Source organism: Leucoraja erinacea, chromosome 11 (assembly GCF_028641065.1).
Source record: "Leucoraja erinacea ecotype New England chromosome 11, Leri_hhj_1, whole genome shotgun sequence".
NCBI lineage: Eukaryota > Metazoa > Chordata > Chondrichthyes > Rajiformes > Rajidae > Leucoraja > Leucoraja erinaceus.
The window spans coordinates 11,223,573-11,251,558 of NC_073387.1; the positions used below are offsets into that span (position 1 = coordinate 11,223,573).

Below are 27,986 nucleotides of genomic sequence, written 5' to 3' on the forward strand. Positions count from 1 at the left end.
CGGCAGCTCATTCCAGATATAGACTACCCTCCGAGTCAAAAAGGTGCACCTGAGGGCTCCCTTGAATTTCTCCCCTCTCACTTTAAACCTATGCCCTCTAGTTTTAGAATACTCTACCCTGGGAAACAGTTTGAGTGTATTCACAGTATCCATGGCCCTCGTGATCTTGTACACTGAATAAGGTCAAACCTCCTTTCTCCATGGAAAAAAGCCAAAGTCTATCCAACCTCTCCCTATAACTCAACCCCACAAGCCCAGGTAGCCTACTGGTAAATCTTTTCTGCATCCTTTCCAATTTAATGACATCCTTCCTAAAGCTGGATGACCACACTACATAAATATTTCACCAATAACTTGTACAGCTGCATTATGAGGCCTGACTTTTGTACTTATCAGCCTTCCTAATGAAGGCATGTGCCAAACACCATCTTTACCACGCTGTTTATCTGACTCGCCACACTCGCGGAATTATGCAATTGTACTCCCAGATATTTCTGTTCTGCAGCACTTTCCAGGGGTTTACCATTTACAGTGTAGGTCCAGACCTTGTCTGATATACCAAAATGCAACTCCTTAAATTTATCAGTTAAATTCCATTTACCATTCCTTAGCCCATCATCCAAATGATCTAGATCTTGTTATAAATTGAGATATCATTCCTCACTGTTCAGTATAACACCAATTTTGGTGGCATCTACAAATTTCCTGACAATGTTAAGTACATTGTCATCCAAGTTGTTAATGTAGATAACAAACACCAAAGGACCCAACATCTGACCCCTGTGGCAAACCAATGGTCACAGGACTAGAATCGAAGTAACAACTGTCCACAACACCGCTTTGGCTCCATCCTGAAAGCCAATTTTTGAATCAATCTGGTTAGTTCACCTTCGATTCCATGCCCTCTGAACTTCCAGAGTAGTCTACCATGCGGGACATTGCAAATACTTTTCTAAAGTCTACATAGACAACGTCCACTGCTCTGCCCTTACCACTCATCGTTGTGGCCTCTTCTAAAAACGATCATTTGTAAGACAAGACTTCCCACCTGTTAATCCTGGCCAAATTGGAGAGGCTAGGACATTAAAATGGGGAAAAAGCTTCAGGGCTGCTGGGAGATTTGGTCAATTTGGAATTGCTCTCTGCAGAAATGGGACATGCTGTGGAATGGTGCCAGTGTGTCTAGGGCCTAGATACAAGTTGCAAGAAAAGAATAAGAACATCTGCAGACCCTGTCAATTAGGTGCAAAATGCATAGCATGGATTGGATGGCTGCAAACCTGACACACACCTTGTAAATAATTGTTTGATTCAGTGTTTTTGACTGAAACTAGACTGGGGGGGGGGGGGGGGGGGGTAGGGGGAGCTTAGAATGAGCAATTTACACACCCACAAAAACATGCTGACTATCCCTAATCAGCCCCTGCCTATCCAAATGCTGGTACATCTTGTTCCTAAGAATCCCCTCCTTGAACTCTTCCACCGCTGTCGTCTGGATCACCGGCCCGTAGCTCGCAAGCTTGCCCTGGCTGCTGGTCTTAAATAATGCATAAAAATTGATACAAATGGAACATGCCATTAAGACATTGCATTAGAAATTCAGACATGGTTTGTACAGTTTTTTGCTGAAGTTCATCGTGTGGCGTTTTCACTTGAACACCCCTCCCAGACATTGATGCTTTCTTCTGCTCCCTGTTCCATTATTTAGTCTGCTCTGTGCTATCAGTCATTCTATATTCACGCATGCCTACTTTTGCACCCAGGTCTGCTGGGCAACTGGGTTGAATAAAAAAGCCTTGAAGGGAGCAAAATAAAGCCTTCAGCACCTGCCACACAGGAGAAAATAGAAGAGAAGAAGCAATCTAATAGGCATTCGGCTCTCAGTAAGTCCACAAGGAACCCATCCAGAAAGCTTAACGCAGTTCCCCATTCATCGACAGTCTATAATTCTGAAACCTTTTTCAATATGTAACAACTATAGAAAGAGCCAAGCACTGGCAGACTATAACAACAGAGAGAAGAAATCAGTCAAGAACTAATCTGCATGTGGATGGTGACCGATTTAAATTGTGCTTCAATTGTGTAAATTGTAAATTGTGTTAAGTTACGTAGTTTCCTTCTAAGTTCTGGAAGTGGTACAGCAGTGCAGAGTTAAGAGAGGGTGTTAGCTGGAGGTCAGAGGTCCTAAATGGTATTAATAACATCAAACAGCATTCCATTCATTAAATTTTGAGTCACCACATTCATAACATTACAGTTGTTTTAATAAATGTTTGATCTTAATTGACATAAAAGAAATCTTACTGTTATTAATTTGGAAATCCCAGAAAAAGCCCCTCTTTCATTCAGTTATGTTAAGACTTGTTTTGCCATGATAGCGTGGGATTTAGATTATACTTCACGCATTGAAAGACACACAAAGTGGTTTGTGAGAATCTTTGCAGGCCACCTAATTGCCTCGGAGCATGCCAGCAAGCAATCGGCGTAAAAAACACCCCTACTGCCTGCTTCACAGAAACCTAATACAATAAATGAGCACGAAAGTGTGGACCAAAAAAGAAAAATTCCTAACATCTGGTTTAGTTTTTAGCAGATCAGTTAGACTTTGCATAATCCATTCTTTTCTGGTCAATGACATCTCACTGATGTGACAGGTATGGTATCTAACATACAATATGTACATTCTTGAGCATTTATGTGGTTTAGGGTTTAAAGCATCATGTTAGTGACAACAAAGATGAATACAAAGCATTGTAAAGTATTACTTTCAGCTGTGAAAAAATCTTCAGTCTTCAAAGAGCTCAGCATTTATGATAAATTTATGCAAGGAAAATAAACTTCAATATATGTTCCATTTGCCCCAGGCCTCTTATTTATATGCAAAAATCCATGCCAGCTCCCATGTAAAGTGAAGAAATGCTGGCAGACTTGCAGTGTAATTAGACAAGGTTTCCTCTCACAGTTTGTCTCCTTTCCTCCACATACCAACTTTTAAGATTTTAAGCAATTTTTTGCATCGATGAAGCACTTTCTTTGAGAAAACTGTTTATATTACGGAGAGTTTGAGAGGAAGATCGTGGAATGGGAGGAGGCACAACAAATTGTTCGATTTTGAGGAAAATATTGAAGAGATTTTAAAGGGACATTTTGGAGTGAATGCCCTCAATTAAGGGGTGTTCAACCCAAGCTTGACGAAACTGGGCTGTTTGTCAAATTCGGGTCAGGTCAAGTGCCAAAATAATTTTAATCCTCTTGCTTGGGTTGTAAATAAATGCACGGACACTCCATATTATTTTAATTTATGACTTAGAAAGAGGCCACAATGGTCCATTGAGCCTGGAACATCTCAGTGCTGTGGATTGTGGTGCAGCTGACTGCTGAGTAGGGGCAGCAATGCAGTGGAGTTCCCAATTGCCAATGCATGGCTTCACTATAGAACATGGCCTACAGTGAATCCACATCAAAAGAATATGCTGGTCTTCAGATAGACACAAAGTGCTGGAGTAACTCAGCGGGTCAGGCAGCATCTGTGGTGAAAAAGGTTACGTAACATTTCAGGTCGGGACTCTTCTTCAGACATTTTATGTCCTCAGGTTAAGATTGCTATTGCTTCGACTATGCTCGGGCTGGGTTTTAAACCTGGGTAATCCTCCGCTGTGTGCCAGTCCTTTAGTACTTGTGAGCAGGAAAGCATGCGTTATGCCAGAGGAAGCCATGAATGAATGGACCATAGTGTAAACCCCACAATTTTAAACAACTAAATGCAGCAGCATGTACATGGTTAATGGAGACTGTAGACTGTACTAGAGAAAGAGTGGGGTTAAAAAGGGATCCACAGTTCAAAAGGCCAATACAGAACAACATATAATCAGAAGCAATTCAATAAAACTTATGTTGTCATGAAATAGTCCATATTTACTTCATGATCAGTCACACAGAAGTGTTTGGGGTATAGTGATGTTATTTTCTGTTAAAATTCATATCCCTTACATGCATGCACACGCGCTCATATTTGTGTTTCTTCCTGCTTTGTAAAAGATAACAGTTCACTTTCCATTTCAGGATAGAAAACTGGAACCATCCAGTCTGCTGAGTCCATGCACTCTTTACACGGATCCATTGAGCCACAAAAGCTATCAAATACTTATCTTGATGCAATGTAGAGAATGCTAGTGGTGAAACTGAAGCACTAAGCTTACAGTACCGGTGGGGTGTTCACAAGTTAATTTGGACAAAATGTCTCAAAATCTCACCTGCACCAATGTCCCCATTATTCCATTCCCATGGTCTGAGATTGATAACTGAAAACCAATTTGTTCTGAATAGGAGAGAATTTTGTAATGTTGCCTTCCAAGAACGGAGGCAGCATAAATTCCGATGAATATTCTGCCCTCTATTTAAAAAGAATACTTATAATCACAGTGGGCTTGAAGCAGAAATGCTGTGTTGTTACTGGAATAAACTCCTAGACATCAATTTGTATAACATCCAAAAAAAAATATTTTCCAATCATGCACACATATCTGAATGAGCCAATTCAGTCATTAGTAAGATGCAGACATGCGATGCAAGATTATTGTGAAGCCTGGCACAGTTTGTCTGAGATATGTCAATAGTTAATGCAATGTAGAAAATTAAATTCTGGTAAGATTTTTAACCATAATGGTCTTAATAACAATTTATACTGATTCCTCACAGTAGAGCCAATTTTTAATAATAGTGAAAGATCATACTGAATCTTAATTAATCTCAGATACATCCCCATGGAGTCGGAGACAGAATGCTGCACAATTTTCTGCCATGCAAACCTCAAATCGATTAACCTCAACTGGGATCCCAGCCACGGCATCCTTAGGTGATTAAACCAGGCCTCTCAAATTAGAGTCACAACAGACTGCAGATGCTGGAAAACTACTGGAGAAACAAGCATCATCTGTGGAGTGAAATGGATAGATGACTTTTGGGGTATGGACCATAAACATGTTTGATCATTTCCCTCCATCAGCAGTGATTCGAGATTCCAGCATCTGTATCTCCATGTAATTGCACATTGCAAAATCGCCTCAGTGTGCCCATTGTGAAGAACTTCTCTTTGTCTCTCAAAGGGAGTTCTACAAGACCTTCTCACACTTCGAAGGACACTTTGAAGGCTATTTCCTGAGATCAGAGTCACGAGGAAAGGTAAATCAAAAAAAATATGTAGATACCAAAATTCAAACAGATAATGCTGGAAAAACAACAGTATAAGTTTTGGGTCTGCTGCCCTTCGTCAGAGCTGGGAACAGTGAGGAAAGGTGTTGATAACATAGAAAATTCAACCTTCACTTTCCACTGTCCGCTGAAAGAGGAGACCTTTACACACTGGCATCTATTTCAAACTGATAAAAATCAATTTTGCAATTTTTAAAAACTTTTTGAAGCAGTAGTAAAGAGATTGTTAATGATGTTTTGAAATTCAAAACAAGACAGACAAAATTCCAATTCTCTCAGAATATTTAAATAATAAATCCCAAATCTCAGTGCTCCATGCTGCCTCATTCTAACAGGAAAACACATCAACTGGCCGTACACACACAAAGCTGGAGTAATTCAGCAGGACAGGCAGCATCTCTGGAGAGACAGAATGGGTGACGTTTTGGGTCGAGACCCTTCTTCAGACCCTTCTTCAAAACCCAAAATGTCACCTGTTCCTTCTCTCCAGAGATGCTGCCTGCCCCGACAAATTATTCCAGCTTATTATGTTTATCTTTGGTTTAAACCAGCATCTACAATTCCTTCCGACACATATCTGGCCATTTCAGTTTACATAGCTTAGTCAGACAGTGCAACCCTTGTAGTAGCTCATATTGAAAAAAAGCCTACATAAAAACATTGATAAAATTTGATCCCTGATCTGCTTCCTTGAGAAAAAGGAAATTAGATCCCAGTTCTATCTATGGACATAACATTGAATTCATTGCCTGATGCCTCCCACATTGATTCCTGATATAAACTATTTCATAGCACCATAACTTAATAGGCTTCTGTATGTTCTCCAAGAACTAAGCCAGCCTTAAAGCTCTGGAATATGGGAACACAATTCTCTTTAAATCTCCAAGAATTCACCGCTCTCTCTTTGCCAATCTACAGCCATCACGTTGACTTTAAACAACAATCTAACGGGTTACATAGCAAAAGTGAAATTAGACAGTGCACTGGTTACTGCTGTAGTTAGCAAGCAATAATTACATGAATAAAATCCAAAATTATCTAAATGAAAAAGTTGTGCATCATATAGTCTTTTAGAATCTTCGGGGCAGAAGGATTAGTCAATCCCTCATTGTATTCCAAAGAAAGAAAGAGTATTGGGATAGAATTTGAAACATAGTAATCTCTGCTTGTCATTCCTTATATTGCTGCGACAATGATATGGCTAGTATTAGCACTCATCTGACATCTCTGTTCTCTATATATTTCTGGTCATTCCTTTACAGGAAGGATGTGGGGATTTTGGAGAGGATGCATGGGTGGTTTACCAGGATGCTGCCTGGAGCAGATATTAACTATAATAGAATGGTGGACAAACTTGGACTGTTTTTACTAGAGTGTAGAGGTTGATAGGAGACCTGATAAAAGTATATAAAATTATGAGAGGCATAGGTAGGATAGATAGTCACAACCTTTTTCCCAGCTGGAAATGTTAAATACTAGATGCCACAGGTTTAAGGTCAGATGAGGAACGTTTAAAGGAAATGTGCACACAACATCTCCTTTAAACAAAGCCATACGGGTGTTGGAAAGAACTGCCAAGGATAGATGGAAGCCCCGATACAATAAAGGCATTTAATAGGCTTCCAGATTGGCACATGAATAGACAGATAATGAGGGAATTGGGATTATGTGCAGGCAGCAGAGAGTAATTTAACTTGGCATCATTTTCAACACAGACACTGTGGGCCAAATGCTTCCAGTTCATTTCTGAGCACTGGAAGATGCCTACATTTGAGTTTTTGTTTTAATGTGCTTCAGCTACCACAGTGTGTTGACAGAGAGAAGTCTTGGTGCAACAGGAAGAATGTCCAAGATGATTGCAGACTGGTCTCTACTGCAGACCCGTAGCCCTTCCCAAATAGCATGAACACACATATTTGGAAATAAATGCACTTGTCCACACCCTCTTCAGCAGAGCCTATTCCACCCACTCCTTTCGTCCTTTCTCTCTCAATTACCACCTTTCTCCCGGCATCTCTCAGACTCCTTCCATCTCAGCCGACTCCCTTCATCGCAACTCAGTGTGAACTGTGCACAGTGTGAACTGTGAAGAGAATTTTAGGAGGTTGCAGGGTGACCTGGACAGGTTGAGTGAGTGGGCAGATGCAGTATAATAATATAGATACATGTGAGATTATCCACTTTGGCTGCAAAAACAAGGGGGCAGATTATTATCTCAATGGGGTTAGGTTAGGTAAGGGGGAGGTACAGCGAGACCTGGGTGTCCTTGTACACCGGTCACTGAAAGTTGGCATGCAGGTACAGCAGGCTGTGAAGAAAGCTAATGGAATGTTGGCCTTCATAATAAGAGGATTTCAGTATAGGGGTAGAGAGGTTATTCTGCAGTTGTATAGGGCTCTGGTAAGACCACATCTGGAGTATTGCGTACAATCTTTTTCTCCTAATTTGAGGAAGGACATCTTTGTAATTGAGGCAGTACAGTGTAGGTTCACGAGATTGATCCCTAGGATGGCGGGACTGTCATATGAGGAAAGATTGAAAAGACCAGGCTTGTATTCACTGGAGTTTAGAAGGATAAGGGGGGATCTTATAGAAACATATAAAATTATAAAAGGACTGGACAAGCTAGATGCAGGAAAAATGTTCCCAATGTTGGGCGAGTCCAGAACCAGGGGGCCACAGTCTTAGAATAAAGGGGAGGCCATTTAAGACTGAGGTGAGAAAAAACTTTTTCACCCAGAGAGTTGCGAATTTGTGGAATTCCTTGCCACAGAGGGCAGTGGAGGCCAAATCACTGGATGGATTTAAGAGAGTTAGATAGAGATCTAGGGGCTAGTGGAATCAAGGGATATGGGGAAAAGGCAGGCACGGGTTATTGATTGGGGACGATCAGCCATGATCGCAATGAGTGGTGGTGCTGTCTCGGACCAAATGGCCTCCTCCTGCACCTATTTTCTATGTTTCTCGCTCCCTCGAACACTCCTCTTGCCCTCCCTCACAGCACACTCCAGTCAATTTCCCTCCCCTTACAACCATGCTAATAGACTCATTGCATTATCACACATTCCCAGCCATTTCTTATGACAAACCTAAATCCATCAACCGTTCTTTCCTAGCATTCCCTCCTTCACCAACACTACCAGAAATAGGTCAATGTCTCTCATTTTATTGCCGATTATTTTCTTCCATCCAGAATGCGTCTACGTCATTCACCTATCTCAATATTTGAAATCCCCAGGACATCCATTCATGCATTCAGCTCCAACACACATAAAGCGCTTACCCATCGGAAAATAGCCGCCATCAATACAAAATGTGTGCTTTTTTAGTGAATAGTGAACCTAAACAGTTTTAAATAGCTGTTAATAAAAAAATGTTGCAACAGTTTAAAGAAGTTTGCAAAAGGGTGACAAAAGAGAAGGTGCTACAGTGAGCAATGCGCTAATAAAAAGTAAACATAACAGTGAGGCATTATTAAGTACCAGAAATGGTGCCTATTATATTGAGGCCTTCAGAGTAGCAAGTCTATATTGTAGTAGGTGTTAAAATATCACATGTGTCAAGCTTCTGAGCAGGACTAAGGTTAGTGCAGCACAATAGCACAGCTAATTCAGCTGCTGCTTCACAGCACCAGAGACCTGGGTTCAATCCTGACCTCGGGTACTGTTTGTCTGGGGTTTGCATATTCTCCCTGTTGAGTTTCCTTTGTGTGGTCCGATCTCCTCCCGCATCCTAAAGATGTTTGGCATGCTAGGTAGGAAAGAACTGCAGATGCTGGTTTAAATCGAAGGTAGACACAAAATGCTGCTGGACTCAGCGATACAGGCAGCACCTCTGGAGCGAAGGTATGGGTGACATTTCGGGTCGAGATCCTTCAGTCTAAAGAAGGGTCTCAACCCGAAACGTCACCCATTCCTTCTCTCCAGAGATGCTGCCTGTCCCTCTGAGTTACTCCAGCATTTTGTATCTGGCTCGATAGGTATATAGGTCTCTGCAAATTGCCCCTAGTGTATGCTGGAATCTGGTGGATGTTGATCGGAGAGCTGTGAATTTGTGGAATTCTCTACCACAGAAGGCAGTGGAGGCCAATTCACTGGTTGTTTTCAAGAGAGAGTTAGATATAGCTTTTAGGGCTAACGGAATCAAGGTATATGGGGAGAAAGCAGGAAGGGTACTGATTTTGGATGACTTTGTCATACATTTCCACTCTCATCTCAGTCAGATATTTGATTATTGCACTTGTCTGTCGCTTGCTGCATCATTCCTCCGTTTATTGCATCCCTCATTGTATATATCGCTGTACCTATCATTGTCATGTGCGCTGTCAATTCTACAAGCTTCATTCAAACGTGGAATTTCATTGCGCTCTGTGTATATAACAATGACTAATCTGTATCTTCATCTGGATTGATATAAATGAGTGGTTGATGGTTAGCACAAATTCCAAGCTGTATCTCTCTGTGACTGTATACGTTGTTAAGATGGATTAAATACAGATGTCCCTAATTTGCTACAAAGAGGATTGATATAATGAGCCCATCAATAAGTACGAGAGGCCTATGCCAAGATATGCAGAAAGTAGGAATAACCAGATGCACAAGACATCCAATATTCTTCTAAAAATATTATGTTTTTGTTAAATTATACATGCACTTTTATGTGCCTTTATAACATTAAGGATGATTTGGCATGGCTGTCCAAAAGTTTTGATGTCTAGGTTCCATTAGGGGTGAATGCTGTAATGCAGTCTGTGCCAAGAAACAGATAAGAGGAGTATTACATTAATGTCCATGTTAAATGCCACAGAGTGGGCGTGTTAGACTGAAAAATGATAAGTAGGAAGTCTTGCAAATCAGTAAATAAGATGTCAAAGTCAACAATCCGATAAAGATTGAGACAAAATCCAGATAGATGTAAAAATACAAAAATAATTTAAATCTGAGACATTAAAGTCATGAAGAGACAAGCTATCAGTTAGCGTTGAGCCCCAAGAAGTGCAGTAGTGATTATCTGCATTATTCATCGCCAATCTAGGGGAGTACATTTCGCAGCAAAGAACTAGTAACTCTAAGTGGAGATCTAATAGGGATATAAATACAAGTGAAGATTTTATCTTCATGATTTACTACCAAACAGAGTGAAGCCTCCCTCAGCTTACTTATTTTTGGGGAATTTAGATGAGGATGAAACCGAACCCAGTCCAAGCTCTGAATATGCTTGAAGACTTTTCTCTCGAGTATATTGTTCTATAATGTCTGTTAATGAGAAAGCCGTAAGCAATGTTTGTTATATCAGATGTTGTGGTCGATTAGGATAGCTTACATAAGAAGGGTCTAATAGGGTAAGAAACTCAAGTTGCAATGTGCCGAATGTATACAATTACACTTTTGAATTATGTACTGTCTTGTCTTGGTCCTGGGCCAAACCCACAAACCGGAGCTCTTTAAAACTTGAAATACAGACGTCAAAAAGAGGGAGCAGGTCTCTTGTAAGAACATATGTAGTTTGGACACTGACTCATTGGAAATCTGAATTGACGGAGTTCAGTAATTTGGTCCAGTTTTCTCCTGATCCACTGAATTTTACGATATATGTATCATTCGGACACAAGGGGTTTCAATCAAATTTACCATTCATCAGAGCAAGAGTGCAGCTGTTGTACCCTTTTCTCCAGCGATATTGGTCTGTTGTTTCCAGAAAACCCTCAGCATCCCACCCATGACCATCTGTCATGTGTGAGCTCTAACTCTGGGGAAGAAAAGGGAGGATAGGGATATCCCTGAGAGGTGGCTGATATAGTATGTGAGTCCAGGTCCGTACCAGATGTCCACATTCAATTCATGTTTCAATTACAACCACCTGATCACAGTCTAAACAGAAACCCACCTTACTTTCCCCTTACCCAAGCTGCAGGTGCAGAAGCCTATACTCAGCAAAGACCAACACAACACAACGTTAGGTTGAGAACAGTCATAAAGATAAAAAAGAGTCTGAAGAAGGGTCCCGACCCAAAATGTCACCTATCCTTTTTCACCAGAGATGTTGCCCCAGTTACTCCAGCATTGTGTGTCTCTCTTCAGTAAAAAAAAACCAGTATCTGCAGTTCCTTCCTACATGTAAAGATATTCAACATCTGCTTTAGAACTCTTGGGAGGAAGTGTCTACCATTCAGTCCACACGCCAGGTGGAATTCAGTTATAGCAACAAATGGCTTTTCCTCCATGGAATTTGACAAAATGGAACCCCATCTCTGACCACTCAGTTGCACAACCTATCAACCAGCAATGTGCACATTCTTGACTAACATTTTAATTTTAATTGCAATTTCCTGGTTGGGGCTCCATGCTGAATTTGCTGATTGGAATCTTTGAATTCAGTCTCAGCTATCAGAAGACTTTGTTCTTCTTAGAATGTCTTGAAGTTGCATGTTTCTTTCAAACTTCACAGTTTATTATTATTTTTTACAACTGCCAATAATGTACTTCCCATTCACAAAACACCATTACACATAGCTCTAATGGATCATTTGGCAACAATAATGCCCTAATACAGTACCTAGTTACGAGTAATCTGGGTTTGACTCTTGCCCTATTTTGGGTTAATAGTTGAATGGACCCGTCATGAAATGTTCCATTACAAGCCAAGCACTGGCACCTGGCCAGTGCAAACCCCAGACCCTGCCAATGGTCTGGTTCCACCTGCATTAGCCTGTTCCCGCTCATGGCCTCACCCCTGGTGTGTTTTCAGCCTTGCAGTTTGGATTCTGTTTTGGCTAATTCTGCAATTGATGGATGTTACTGCCGAGGAACTTTTTTTCCTCTCTCTCTAGTTCTGGCACTGATCGCGTTCTGGTCAGCAAACACAAGGGTTAGCCGCTCCAAACCTGCTGCCTTTTATAAAATTCCAATTCTCGATCTCTGTTTTGCAAATTGTACTGGAACTATTTTGATTCAAGGAGGGGATGTTCACAGGTGATCTGATACAGGTTATGAAGGAATGCCAATAGAAACAAAAAACATCTAGTGCTTCCTGGCAAATCTTGTAATGTGAAATTTAGAATAATGAACAAATAAATCTCCTGGTGTGCTGAACTTTAAAACATACTGACTAGATACCCACAAGAAATGCCAAACATTTCAACTATCACATTCCACATTTGTTATGGAAGAGGGATTCCAGCTAGCTGCCGTTGACATTCAATGGCAATTATTGTCAACAAGTCCTTCACTATTAATATTCTGGGGATCACCATTGAACCAGCCATACAAACACCATGGTCATGGAAGGTGGTCACAGGCTGGGTATTCCATGGTGAGTGACTTATCTCCAGGCTTATCAAAACCATGCCACCAGGCAGAACTCAGGAGTGTGAAGGAATGGTCTCTAATTGACTGGATAAGTGCAGATCTAGCAACTCTCAATAAGTCCAACACCATCCAGGATAAAGTGACACATTTGATTGGTATTATATCTACCAACGTAAACATGCATTCCCCCCACCAACAATTCCATCTACACTTCATAATGCCTTAGGAAAACAGTCAACATAATCAGAGACCTTTTTCATCCCAATCATATCCTCTCCTTCCCTCTCCCATTAAGCAGAAGACACAAAAGCAGAAAACACATACCACCAGATTCAGGAACTGCTTCGTCCCCACTGTTATCAGACTAATATCAGACGGTCCTCCCGTAAGCTAGGTGCAGTCCCCATCTTCCAACCTACCTCATTCCGGACCTTGCACTTTTTTTGCTGTAACCGTAATGCTATTTGCTGTAATACTATATTCTGCACTCTGGTGTGTTTCTCTGTGGTAATAGCATTATTTGATTGTACTCGTGTGTAGTATGATTTGACTGGACAGAATACAAACAAAGCTTTTCATTGCATCTTCATTGTGACAATAATAAACCTATACAGCTCTGTTCACACAGTGGTCACATCATACTCACATCTACACAATGCACTGAACTTATTTGCTCAGACTATTCCAACAGCACTCCCAAAACCATGCTGTCTACAACCAAGAAGGACAATGGTGTCAGGTGCTTAGGAGCACCAGCTCTCCAAGTCACTCTGTTCCTACACAGCCTATGTTTCACTGCGACTGGATTTGAATCTTCAAATTGCCTACCCAACAGCACTGTGGGAGTAACATCAATGTAGTATCTTCAATGCAGTACCTACCCACAGCCAACATTTCAAGGGCAATTAAAATCTTACCCACAACCTGAAAAATGCATGAATAAACAACAAAATCCCCCGACTCAGTCTGAAAATTAAAAATATATTTTCTGATCTCCAATTTACTCAATAATTTTTCCCAAGGAACTAAAATACCCTAGATTCTCATCGTAAGTAGCTGGTGCTAACCTTAAAGCGAGGGTCAGGTTGACAGAATGTTGTTGTTTCCATGAGTAACATTACAGGAGGACATATTCCAGACATCACACTCTAAGTGCCCAGAGTATTAAATAAAAATCCATGCTGATCTGCAGCCAGAAACTTCCAAACACTTAGTGAATAGTGCATAAACTCTGATTAATCACAAGGCCTGTCTGAACGGCACGGTAAACGTCACATGGGCACTTTGCACAGACCACAGACAACTTGTGAGCAACTCCAGCTAATTAATCTATGGAACACATCAATGTTTTTTTCAAAGTCCTTATGTTAGCACTGCACAGTCTACTGCAAGTAAAAACAACTGAAATGTTCTATATCTGAAGCCAACTATCATTTTGCTGCAGATGGATGCAGTAAGTGACAAAGACTAGAGATGACAAAAGGGTGCATTGTTGGAAGGAACCACAGATACTGGTTTAAACTGAAGATAGACACAAAAAACTGGAGTAACTCAGCGGGTCAGACAGCATCTCAGGATAAAAGGAATAAGTGACTGAAGATGGGTCTCCACCCGAAGCGTCACCTATTCCTTTTCTCCAGAGATGCTGTCTGACCCGCTGAGTTACTCCAGCATTTTGTATTTATCTTCAATGACAAAAGGGTGTCGGAGAAGGAAAGAAGAGGAGAAGAAAAATGCAAATTTGGAGGGAGGGATATGGATGGAAGGAGATGGAGTTAGGGGGAGAGGAACAGTGGGGGGGCTGGGGGATGGAACGGACCTTTGGTGGTATCTGTGCTAATCAAACCTTTTTAGGTTGTTGTATTAGATGTTTACTTTGGTTTTACTGAATGGTTTATCGCAGATATCCTGAACCCAGGATGTACTTCACTCAATCAACCTTTTGGTCAATGTAGGAAGACTACTGTCCCACTTAGGAAACCTGAACGGAAACCTCTGGAGACTTTGCGCCCCACCCAAGGTTTCCATGCAGTTCCCGGAGGTTTTTGTCAGTCTCCCTACATGCTTCCACTACCTGCAAGCTCCGGCAACCACCTGCAACCTCCGGGAACCGCACAGAAACCTTGCGTGGGCCGCAAAGTCTCCAGAGGTTTCCGTTCAGGTTTCCTAAGTGGGACAGGGGCATTATGAGAAACCACATTACTCCTGGGGCTGCAAGCAAGTTGTTTGCGAGATTCACTTCCTTTTCTCTGAGGGAATCAGGTAGGATTGGTAATCTTGAACAAACCCTGGGTCAAACTGTAAATCAATCCCTTGTAAGGATTTCATCGCTCTCCTTCACATTTAAACCAGAATTTCAAAGGACCAGTTAGCAACAGCTCTAGGCACCAGGACTATACAACAAATAATGTAAAATACATTCTGTGAAATATATACGGACAATTTGTGTTAATATCAATGCACAAAAGTATCTAAGATTCCTCACAGAGACATATGTCAAAACAAATCACATCATGACAAAAATCAGGCTAATAGAAGCAGTGGCCAGGGGCATACTGGAGAAGGAGTAACCTCAATGGAAAATCGCCCCTGGTACTTTATCAAAAATTATGACCTTTAATAATTTAGCGGAAGTGGAAAAACATTGCAGCTGCCTCGCTTCATATAAACCCAAAATGAGATATCCTGGTGCTTTTATTCACCTCCTAGCAATAGAAACACTATTTTGCACAGTATCTTGTAGCGAATATAAAACTACATGGAGCGTCTAGAATGGAGAATGTTGGCTTCATGGTTTAGGTGTAGATACCATTTTTAAAGAAATATGCTTTAAAAGATTGGTCATGGCCCACATTTACTCCGGTTCCCCGGACAATCGAGACTCCTTGCAATTTGCACTTAGGGTAAATCGATCAATGGACAATGCCATTTCCATTGCTCGACATTCAGTTCTGAATCACCTTGGAACTAAGAACACATTTTATGTTATTGTTATGTTATTCAATGACTGCTGCTCAGCTTTCAACACCATAACGCTGAATAAGGCAATCTTTGAACTCCTGAAACCTTGGTCTTGGGGTTTTCATCTGCAATTGGCTTCTGGACTTCCTGCTCATTAGACCTCAGTGGGTTTGAGGATAGACACAAAGTGCTGGAGTAACTCAGCGGGTCAGGCGGCATCTCTGGAGAAAAAGAACCTGGTCGGGACCCTCCTTCTGTTTGAACTGGTCATAACCTTTCCTCCACCGTGACCTGTATCAGTGGTGTTCCTCAAGGTTATTTACTTAGTCCCTTTCTCTACTCTATGTACGCCCATGAGTGTTTTGTCAAGTATAGCCCCAATTCAATCTTTAAGTTCAATGATGATACCACTCTTGTTGGCCAAATTGACAACAATGATGAGACGGAGTACAGGGAAGAGATTGGAAAACTTGTGCCATGGCATCAGAGCAATAATCTAGTCCTTAATGTCAGCAAGACAAAAGATTTAGTTGTTGACCTAATGAAATTAGGGGGTGAACACAACCTCGTCCTCATCAAATGCGCTGCTATGGAGATGGTTGGCAGCTTCATGCTCCTAAGCATTCATATCACCAGCAACCGACAGAGTGTTAGTTGAACTTCGGAGTGAAGAATGGTAGATCCTCACTGAAATGTCATCTGTACATTCACTCGACAGATGTTGTCTGACCCGATGGGTTCCTCCAGCACTTAGTATTTTGCTCAGGATTCAAGCATCTGCAATTTCTAGCATCACCAGCAACCACAGCTGATCCACTCACACTGATATGGTGATCAAGGAAGTGCATCATCATATTTACTTTCTTAGGTGTTTGAGATAATTCAGCATGTCCATGACAATTCTCTACGACTTCTATAGATGCACTTTAGAAAGTCTTCTGATGGGTTGCAATTTAACTTGATAATGGTAACATCTCTGCTCTTGACTCTGTGAACCAGGTTAACACAGCCCAGTCCATCACAGGTTTGTCACTTCCTTCCATCCAGTCCATCTTCATGGTTATTGCAACAGTAAGGCTGGATGGCTGCCACCCTGGCCATTCTGTTTCCTCTCTTCTCTCTACTGGGAGTAGATTCATGAGCATGAAACCCTGGGTGTCCAGCCACCTCTCCCCCACTGCTGTCAAGCTCCTACTATGATATCTCTTTCTCAGCCGCATCCAGGAGATGTTGCCAAGTACTCTCGCTCTCCTTTACTTACTCCATTCTTTCACTTTAGTATTGTTTTCATTATTTTGCTGTTGTGATTGTATTTATTGCTATATCTGACATCACCATGGATATTGTTTACACTGTGAGCTTTATGTGAACTTGTAAATTCATTGGTCCTTGGTGTGTAGGACAATAAACAAACCTGCATCTGAGGTCATTTACCACTTTGTGCTGTGGTCAAAGAGGATTTCCCGTTTAAATAACATGAGGCAAAAATTCCAATTGGCAAACCTCATGAACAGATGTTTAATGCACTTGTACTGATGTAATTTTACAGAGACTGCTTAGAATCAATGGTTTAATATCCATGTAAAAAAGATAATGCACACAGGAATGTAGTACAAGTGCATTAGACATTTATACAGGCAGTGTCCTAATTGGAACTCGTGCATCCAATACCAAAAAATCCAATACACAGGGGGTCTGGAGTTCTTGCTCTCTTCATGTTTCATGAGCAATCAGCCATCGAATATAGCTTTAGTGCTGACTCCAGGTGCTTCTGTTCTGCAGGTATTTTGATCTTTATGGGAGCAATACCCTGGACCTTGAAAAGGACAAGGGATTCCAACCTTTTCTTCCTGCCTTCTCAGCTCTCACCTTTTCTATCCATTAAGGGCAATGAGGGCACTCCTCTTTCTTGGGTAGAAAATAGTGGATTTGTACTTGAGTGTTGAGTCCCCATCATTTGTATAGGCAAGGATGAGGGAACAGATACAAAATGCTAGGGTGACTCAACGGGTCAAGCAGCATCTCTGGAGAAATGGAGTAGGTGGCATTTCGGGTCAAGACCCTTCATCAGATCAAGAGCTCCTTGACTCTCAGTCTGATGAAGGGTCTCAACCAAAAACGTCACCCATTCCTTTTATCCAGAGATGCTGCCTGATCCGTTGAGTTACTTCAGCATTTTGTGTCTATCTTCAGTGTAAACCAGCATCTTACAAAAAGATGAGGGAATGATGCACTGCCACATGTAACTATAGACTGTGTCTCTGCTTCCCATCAGATAGAAACTAAAAAACTGTGATACCATTTTGGAAGACAGCAAGCAAATTCTCCCCTGATTCAAAGATTGGAAACCCTGAACATGGATTATCTGCATAAATCCTTAGAGCTGCTGTCAAAATTAGTTGCTACATTGCCTCCATAACAACAACGCTTACACTTCAAAGCACTCCATTTATCTTTCTTAATGATGTCAAATAACCCAAGGCATCTACTAATAATTCAAAGAATGGAAAACAATTCAAAGCACAGACTGATAATTTAAGCAATGGAAATTAAACCACAATGCTATGGCACGCTTGTAACTCTTAACATTTCAAAATAAATCAGAGCACACAAATAAACAGAAACTGCAAAATTTCACAAGCATTTGCTCATAATTTACTAGACTGTATAAATACACCACAGCATGTACTATTAATGCACTACAAAGGCAACACAACACTAACCCATAATACACAATGGAAAATAATCCATGCCATATACAGATAATTCATCATGAAGTAAAATAAAACTGAGAAAGTGCGATCAATCAACAAAGAGACTAAACCACAATGCATACACTGATAACTCAATCACTGACATATGCAGTATCACACACAGGACACACAAACAATTCACCAGAATGGAAAACAACTAATTGCACACTCTAAACAAAATTACTGCATTGTAAAATAATCAGATTCAGATTCAGATTCAATTTTAATTGTCATTGTCAGTGTACAGTACAGAGACAACAAAATGAATTTAGCATCTCCCTGGAAGAACGACATAGTAAATGATTTGAATAAACAATAATAAGTGTCCGGGGGGGGAGGGGGGGTGATTGGCAGTCACCGAGGTACGTTGTTGAGTAGAGTGACAGCCGCCGAGAAGAAGCTGTTCCTCGACCTGCTGGTTCGGCAACGGAGAGACCTGTAGCGCCTCCCGGATGGTAGGAGGGTAAACAGTCCATGGTTGGGGTGAGAGCAGTCCTTGGCGATGCTGAGCGCCCTCCGCAGACAACGCTTGCTTTGGACAGACTCAATGGAGGGGAGCGAGGAACCGGTGATACGTTGGGCAATTTTCACCACCCTCTGCAATGCCTTCCGGTCGGAGACAGAGCAGTTGCCTACCATACTGTGATGCAGTTGGTAAGGATGCTCTCGATGGTGCAGCGGTAAAAGTTCACCAAGTTCCATAGAAACTTTAAAAAATGCATGAGGAAAATTACCACAAAATGCTTATAACACAATATTGTTGAAACGTACACTCCTGTTTCTTGAGAGGAGCAGTTTTAGACTTCATGGGTACATTGCTAATTCAGGTAATGGTGGAAGTAGATGACATCATTGTGCAGGCAAGAGATCACAAGGTCTCTGAATAACTATGACAAGACAAGCATTGGGGACCTCAGAGCTGCCACAAATGTTGGACTATTGGATTGCCCCACATCTATTCCAGTCTTTTTATCTCCATTAATCATCCTCAAAACAACAGGGGTAACAGAAACATTGTCTCTGTTACCATCTCCAAAGCTTCCACATCTTTCCTATAGCATTGTGACCAGAATTGCACTAAAGATTCCACATGCGGCTTAACCAAAGTTTTATATAGTTGCGTCAAAGCACCGGAGACCCGGGTTCGATCCAGACTACGAGTGTTGTTTGTACGTTCTCCCTGTGACCTGCGTGGGTTTTCTCCGAGATCTTCGGTTTCCGCCCACACTCCAAAGACGTCCAGGTTTGTAGGTTAAATGGCTTGGTAAATGTAACAATTGTCCCTAGTGTGTGTCGGATAGTGTTAATATGTGCGGATTGCTGGTCAGCACAGACCCGGTAGGCCGAAGGACCTGTTTCCACTCTGTATCTCTAAACTAAACTAAACTATTAACACCAAAGGTTTCTTTGAAGCTCCACAGTAAAAATCAATCACAGTGGAAACTTCACTACACAATATCAACAGTTCACATCACTATGATATAACCTACAGCCTGCTCCAACAATTATATATCCTACTGCACATTACTAACAAGTCACAATGTAAAATAATGTACAGTTAACAGTGATAATTCACAATGTTAAATAACCTACAACACATGGATAATTCAATGCAAAAAACTCACTACATTCACTAATAATTCACAATGGAAAATAACCAACAGCATATTCTAATAACTCATACACTGTAAAATGTTCTGTACACAATCTCTGCACTTACTATACACAAGCACAGCTCACTCACTGCAAACACTTATGGGCATGTCCCACTTAGGCGACGTTTTAGGCGACTGCAGGAGACTATGCAGGCACCACATGGTCGCTCCATGTTCGCGGGTGGTTACCGGGGAGTCGGCTTCATGGTCGTGAGGAGTTCCCGCATTCTGGGAACTAGTCGCGGCTTCATTATGGCTGCCGTGAATTTTTCAACATGTTGAAAAATTAACAGCGACTAGAATGAAACCGCCATGGAGAGTAGCGAGATTTCTCAAGCCGTAGGTGGGTCGCCTGGAGGTCCTAATGGGTTGCCAGGCGGTCAAAGATTCTTGGGGGTTCTCGTAGGTTGTAGCCGGTGCTGACTGGTGAATTTCATTGGCTCATTGGGGAAAAGAAAGGGTAAGCAGTAGTTTTCAGAAGCAAGGATAACCGACCGGTAATGTTAAATGTTCAAGAAGGAACTGCAGATGCTGGAGAATCGAAGGTAGATAAAATTGCTGGAGAAACTCAGCGGGTACGGCAGCATCAGTGGAGCGAAGGAAATAGGCAACGTTTCGAGCCGAAACGTTGCCTATTTCCTTTGCTCTACAGATGCTGCCGCACCCGCTGAGCGTCTCCAGCAATTTTGTCTACCTTTGGTAATGTTAAATGTCCGCCGTGCTTCACAGCTGTGCATTTCTGGCTTCTTAGAAGTTGTCTCCACTCCTTCTCCCCCATCTCACCCCCCCCCCCCCCTCTTTTAAAGGACTTACCGTACACTGTGCTTTAGCCGTCTTTTTACAGCGCCAACCTTCCTGTTCATCGTGGTGTATGTCTGTATCACCTTGGCTTTGCACCGTGTGAATTATTTAGACAGCGCTCCCCCCGCTTGCCCAGTCCCCTGCATGCATAACGGTGGGGAAGGGGTGTGTGTGTGTGGGGTGTGTGTGTGTGTGTGTGTGTGTGTGTGTGTGTGTGTGTGTGTGTGTTTCGCACTCTTGACTGTTGCCGTCCCAGTTGCCTTTTTTTAGTTGACTGCCGGCAACTTGACAGTCACCAGCAGTCCGGTGGGACAGGCCCATAATAATTCAGTGTACAGAAGCCACCTTTACTGGCCAGGTCCATTGCATGTTAATGTTGGGAAGTTATGATGCAGCTAAATAAAACTTTGATTAAGCCATATTTGGAATTTTGTGTGCTTCATTCTGGTCACAATGCTATAAGAAAGATGTGGAAGCTTTGGAGGGGATGCAGAAATTCACCCGAATATTGCCTGTATTAGGTTTTATGAACCATAAAGAGAGGCTGGACAAACATAAATTGTTTTCTCTGGAGCATTGGAAGTTGAGGGCAATCTGATAGAACTGTCTATAAAATCATGAGAGAAGGTAGATAGTCAGGTTCTTTTTCTCAGTGGAAATACGTATACAGGAGTGAATGAGTTTAAAATAAGAGAAGAAAAGTTTAAAGGAGATGTGCAGGGGAATTGTTTTTTTATATAGAGAGAGCAGTTTGGAATGTGCTGACATTCGAGGTGGTGCGGTCCCTGTCCCACTTAGAAGACCTAAACAGCAACCTCTGGTGACCTTGCACGCCACCCAAAAAAAAAAAATCAAGTTCGAGGTGACCTGCAACCTCCTACTACCTCCCATGCATATATGTTGAAAATCTGTGTTCAAGAAGGAACTGCAGATGCTGGAAGATCGAAGGTACACAAAAATGCTGGAGAAACTCAGCGGGTGCAGCAGCATCTATGGAGCGAAGGAAATAGGCGACGTTTCGGGCTGAAACCCTTCTTCAGACTGATGGGGGGTGGGGGGGAGAAGGAAGGAAAAAGGGAGGAGGAGGAGCCCGAGGGCGGGGGGGGGGGTGGGAGGAGACAGCTAGAGGGTTAAGGAAGGGGAGGAGACAGCAAGGGCTAGCAAAATTGGGAGAATTCAACGTTCATGCCCTCCGGACACAAACAACCCAGGCGGAATATGAGGTGATGTTCCTCCAATTTCCGGTGTTGCTCACTCTGGCAATGGAGGAGACCCAGGACAGAGAGGTCAGATTGGGAATGGGAGGGGAAGTGCTGAGCCACCGGGAGTTCGGGTAGGTTTCGGCACGGACTTGTAGGGCCGAGATGGCCTGTTTCCGTGCTGTAATTGTTATATGGTTATTGCTGACTGAGCGGAGGTGTTCGGCGAAACGATCGCCCAACCTCCGCTTAGTCTCCCCAATGTAAATCAGCTGACATCTAGAGCAGCGGATGCAGTAGATGAGGTTGGAGGAGATACAGGTGAACCTTTGTCGCACCTGGAACGACTGCTTGGGTTCTTGAATGGAGTCGAGGAGGGAGGTGAAGGGACAGGTGTTGCATTTCTTGCGGTTGCAACAAAGTGCCCGGGGAGGCGGTGGTACGGGAGGGAAGGGGAGAATTGACAAGGGAGTTGCGGAGGGAGCGGTCTTTGCGGAAGGCAGACATAGGGGGAGATGGGAAGATGTGGCGAGTGGTGGGGTCACGTTGGAGGTGGCGGAAATGGCGGAGGATTATTTGTTGTATTTGCCGGCTGGTGGGGGTGAGGACTAGGGGGACTCTGCCCTTGTTGCGAGTGCGGGGATGGGGAGAGAGAGCAGTGTTGCGAGGTATGGATGAGACCTTGGCGCAAGCCTCATCTATGGTGGTGGAGGGGAATCCCCGTTCCCTGAAGAACGAGGACATTACCGATGCCCTGGTGTGGAACGTCTCATCCTGGGAGCAGATGCGGCGTAGGCGGAGGAATTGGGAGTAGGGGATGGAGTCTTTACAGGGGGCAGGGTGGGAAGACGTGTAGTCCAGATAGCCATGTGAGTCAGTTGGTTTGTAGTGTATGTCGGTCAGAAGTCTGTCCCCTGCGATGGAGATGGTGAGGTCAAGGATGGTAGGGAAGTGTCGGAAATGGTCCAGGTGTATTGGAGTGCCGGATGGAAGTTGGTGGTGAAGTGGATGAAGTCAGTCAGTTGTGTGTGGGTGCAGGAGGTGGCCCCAAAGAAAGCAGTTGAAAACCTTCCTCGATTATGAAGAAAACCGGCTTCGACTAGACCAGAGACAATAAAATTATCGATTTTTAAAACGGCAACCTATTTTTAGTCAAGGCCGGTTTTAATCATGATGAAATAATAGCAGCAACCTAGATGAAGCCTCGACCACGCGGAAACCACTTTCGACCATTAGGGAGAGTGACCAAAACCTCCGGTGACCTCATGGAAACCTTGGGTGGCGGGAAAGGTCACCAGAGGTTGCTGTTTAGGTCTCCTAAGTGGGACAGGGGCTAAGATAGCAACAACTACGAGGGATTTAGACAGAAACATTTATAATAGGTAGCAATAGAGGAATTTAGAACAGATGGGATGAGTTAGATTGGTATCATGGTAGCACAGTCATGATAGGCTGTAGGAACTGTTCCTGTGCTGTTCCTTGCTGTTGTACATACAGCAGGGAAACAGGCTATTTGGCCCAACATAATCATTATATTAATGATTTGCATGAGGGGATTGAAGGCTTTGGGCCAAGTTTGCGGATGATACGAAAATTGGTGGAGGGGCAGGTAATTTAGAGAAAGCAGGGACTCTGCAGAAGGACTTGGACAGGTTGGGAGAGTGGGATAGAAGTGGCAGATGGAATATAGTGTAGCAAAGTGTGGAGTCATGCATTTTGGAAGTAGGAATAAAGGCGTAGATTATTTTCTAAATGGGGAGAGAATCCAGAAATCAGAGGTGCAAAGGGACTTGGGACTGGAGTTCCAAATGTTAATCTGCAAGTCGAATCAGTAGTAAAGAAAGCAAACACAATGCTAGCATTTATTTTGAGAGGGCTTGTATACAAAAACAGGGATGTAATGCTGAGGCTCTAAGGCGCTGGTCAGGTCACATTTGGAATATTGTGAGCAATTTTGGGCACCATAACTGAGGAAGGATGTGTTGGTATTGGAGAGGGTCCAGAGGAGGTTTATAATAATGATCCTAGGAATGAGTAGGTTAACATATGGTGAGCGTTTGACGTCATTGGGCCAGTACTCGCTGGAGTTTAGAAGAGTGAGGGGGGATCTCAAATGAAATGTACAGAATAGTGAAAGACTTGGATAGAGTGGATGTGGAGGATGTTTCCACTAGTGGAGAGTCTAGGACTAAAGGGCATAGCCTCAGAAATAAAGGACGTTCTTTTAGGAAGGAGATGGAGGCATTTCTTTAGCCAGAGGGTGGTGAATCTGTGGAATTCTTTACCACCGAAGGCTGTGGAGGCCAAGTCAGTAGATATATTTAAGGCAGATAGAAAGAATCTTGATTAGTACAGGTGACAGAGGTTATGGGGGGGGGGGGGGGGGGGGGGGGGGGGGGGGGGGGGGGGGGGGGGGGGGGGGGGGGGGGGGGGGGGGGGGGGGGGGGGGGGGGGGGGGAGAGATAGATCAGCCATGATTGAATGGCGGAGTAGACGTAGACTTGATGGGCCAAATGGACTAATTCTGCTCCTATCACTTATGATCTTAACTTGTCATGCAATTGTTCTATGTGTTTGTGGCCATATTTGTTCTACGTTCTATCTTCATAATGTATATGGGGTCCAAATGACAATTAAATATACTCTTGATACTCTTGATATAATAACTCAAGGCACAATGATATCTTACAATGTAAAGTAATCCAAGACAGATGCCAATAATTCACAACTGTAAAATAATCTATAGCACACAACAACAATTAACAATGTAAAATAACCCACTGTACAATGCAATAATTCACAATATAAATAGCCCACAGCACACAATAAAAATTTACAATGAAAAATAACTCAATGCACACTATTAATTCACAATGTCAAATAATTCACTTTACTCATGTATAACTCACCACTGCATATAAGACACACCACACATGAACAATTGACAAAACTATAAAATAACCTATGGATTGAAAATTCAGAGGAAGATAATCCACAGCAGACATTAATAATTCACCAGGTTGTAAACTAAAACACGGCACGTACCAATACTTCGATATTTATTAAAATACCCCACAGCAGTGAAAGACCCCACTTATACACAAATAATTCATAATACTGTGATAGTGTGTGCTGCGATGTTTTACAGAATGGTGAATTAGTGATGGAAAGAAACCCATGATATCTCACTAATAATTCACAGAAATGTAAAACAAAAAGAGTAACTTTATTTATGTGCACTGTCGTCTTAAGTATTGGAAGTATTCTAAAACAGTTAACACATGTTAGCACGGAGCTGTTATAAATCTCCCAATGTGTTAACACAACGCATGTTGCACAATTGGATCTTACAGGTCAGGAAGTCACAGGTTCAGTCCCTTGTTTAGGTTAAGTGGAGAGTGAGTGGGCGCAGTGCAGTTGCCGAGGCTGACCTCTTGTCACCGACCCCTGCTGGAAGGTCAATGCTTGGAGCTGCTGGTGAAAGCGGGATTGCGTTCTCTTCAAGGAGAAAAACGGCACACTACAGCATATTGGAGAAAGAACGAGCCAGCACTTTCAGCAAAGGGAGAGTTCACCGCAATAAAGTTTGGAGCCATTTTTCTTCAGAGTCCCAACCATCATAGCTCACAACGTTGGTGTGGTGTGGTGTATCTTTAGTGTAGAACCGAGAAACCCCTTATTATAAATAATTTGGCCTTTGCCAAGGTGGTGACAGGCAGTGCAATGCAGTAAATACAATATTCTCCCCCACTCTGATCCTTCCCAGAGCCCTGTATATCAACTATTATACTTGTTCCATCACCAACCCTTCAGGCTTTTAGTGTGTAGAAGATACACAAACTCAATGCCGGCAGGAACACTGCAGCCTCCAGAATAAGTCAGGATGTATATCCAGTGTAAATTTAATGTTTTGTAGTTTAAATTTCAAGTAACATGGGTTTCCAATGCTCGTAACAAATAACTCATACCACGTTTTTGAGCTCAGTGATCTGACATGGGCTGACTTTGATGAGAATAATGCTTTATATTCCCACCTGAATTGTGTGCTTTTTAATCTAAGAAAGCACAAGACTGAATGCGTGTACACGTGTCAATAAAATATCACTTGTCACTACTCAAAACGATGGCATTGTACATTTCTATGCTAGTTCCCCGCCCGCCCGCCTGTGCTAAAATTGCGAAGTGCTTCGGGATGTTTCACTAAACATTGACCTGCTTTTATCTGCTGGGCTTTGGCCAAACTGAAACACATATACTCCTCCCCGTCCCCTCCTTGATGACACGTTTTGGGGAGGCGTGTTTTTGAAATGTCTATAGTGGGGGTCACACCGTCTAATCGTCGCTCAGTGGAAGCCTTGCAACTGGTTGCAACGTTGCAACCGATGGCAAAATCTGTAATTACATTTATTTAACTTGTTACCTTCCTGCCAAGACAAACGATCCGTCGTATTTATAGCACATACTTCGTGAATTAAAACCCGACACTTTCCAATTAAAACGGGGAAGGGCACAACATTTTTTTTTTCTTTAAATACAGATTCACCTGAAGGACATTTATTTAAGTTCGATGAACCGGTGTAAGTAAAATACGCGTTGTTATTATAATTAAGTTGTACTCACAGTCTCTCCGTATTCTTGGGTATTCCTCTCGGAACAGCCTTTAATCCCAAATGATGACAATCCACGTTGGATCCAGAGCAGATACAGCGGCTGGGACACGCGTGGATGCAAAGGCTACCAACTACCAGAGTCAACAGGGCGAACCCTGGCAAAATGCTCCTTAATCTGGCCATTACAGAGGATGAAGTATAGAAGAGTAGGGGAGAGAGAGAGAGAGGGAGAGGGGAGGGAAAGAAAGAGCACGGGAGCTCAAAGACCGAGCAATGAAACGGAGTTCAGCTTTCTTTTCCTCTAATCAGTTTAAAGTTTTCCAGCGACCCAGGCACTCGGTTCAGCCTTCAATACTGGTGACTCCCGGTGAGATTGATTTTTAAACGGCCAATCTTCAGGAGACCATTACACAGAGGAGTTACCGGTCTCCCTCTTGCCTATATTCTGCAACTCAAAGTAATCCCACAAACTATTGTCACAACAAATTCCAGCCCAGATTCCTTCAACTTCCCCCACCCACCCCCACACAACCAACTTTTCTTTCACTTTAAAACTCCTGACGGGCAGAAAGAGTAGGCTCGGAAACAGCGTGCGAGTTTGGAGATTCCTCACAAAAGCAGGGCGACGCAATCCCAGCGGACAGGCTTCTCACTGAACTGTATTCCTGAACTCTCGCCCCAGCCTTTTTTGGAGGAGAAAAAAAAAAGTCTTGATTGGAAGACGAGAAATATGACCACAAACTTCGGGCAAAAGCAGAGTAGTCTCTCGTGATGGTCTAAACATCCATCAGATCACTCAGCACAAGCCCGCACTCCTGTCACCAGATCCGAGGGTGCTCAGTACTTCCAACTCCAGCACATTTCTCCACAAACTCTTTAGCCACACTCTTTGAGGGGTGGGATCTCGGGTTTGTTTCTCTCGCCTATGCTAAAGCCTCTCACTAGTTTTTTTCTTTTCTCTCTCCTTGCTGATGATCATGTGGATGCTGATTGTTGTAAAATCCTGGAGTTGCTCCTTTCATTTCCCAGCTCTGCAGGCTGGAGTGCGAGGGTGATTTTAGTTGCAATAAAAGTTCTCTTTTCCCTCGCCCTAAATTCCTAGCTGAAGTTTCTACTGGCTCCCTCCTTGCTGATGTAATTCAACACGTTAGAATGAAAGAGTTCTCCTTCTCACACAGGCACATGCACACACTTATAGGCACACACGCTCTCCACACAAACACACAACTCTCATAATTATTTCTCTCTCACTTAGTGTCACGTGTGTACACTTTAAGCAAATTTGTTATTTTCCTTCTTATTCTCCTTTTTCATCCAAATCTATATTTACACTTCTTACTGTCTTTCACACGGACATGCAATTTACTTTAGAGATACAGCAAGGAAACAGGCCCTTCGGCCCACCAAGTCTATGCCGGCTATTGATCACCCATCCACACTAGTTCCTTGTTTTCCCACTTTCCTTATACATTAGGGGGAATTTAGAGGT

At 42.6% G+C, this 27,986-nt stretch overlaps 1 protein-coding gene across 1 annotated transcript in view; it reads right to left on the reverse strand.

Annotated features, from left to right (window-relative positions):
- The window catches only part of LOC129701451 (slit homolog 3 protein-like), a 561,975-nt gene extending 534,223 nt beyond the window's left edge, over positions 1-27,752 (reverse strand). Inside the window, exon 1 of the mRNA XM_055642634.1 lies at positions 26,508-27,752. Within this exon, the coding sequence (XP_055498609.1) occupies positions 26,508-26,680 (173 nt within the window). The 5' untranslated portion in view covers positions 26,681-27,752. The remainder of the gene's footprint in view (positions 1-26,507) is intronic.
- Positions 27,753-27,986: the final 234 nt, after the last annotated feature.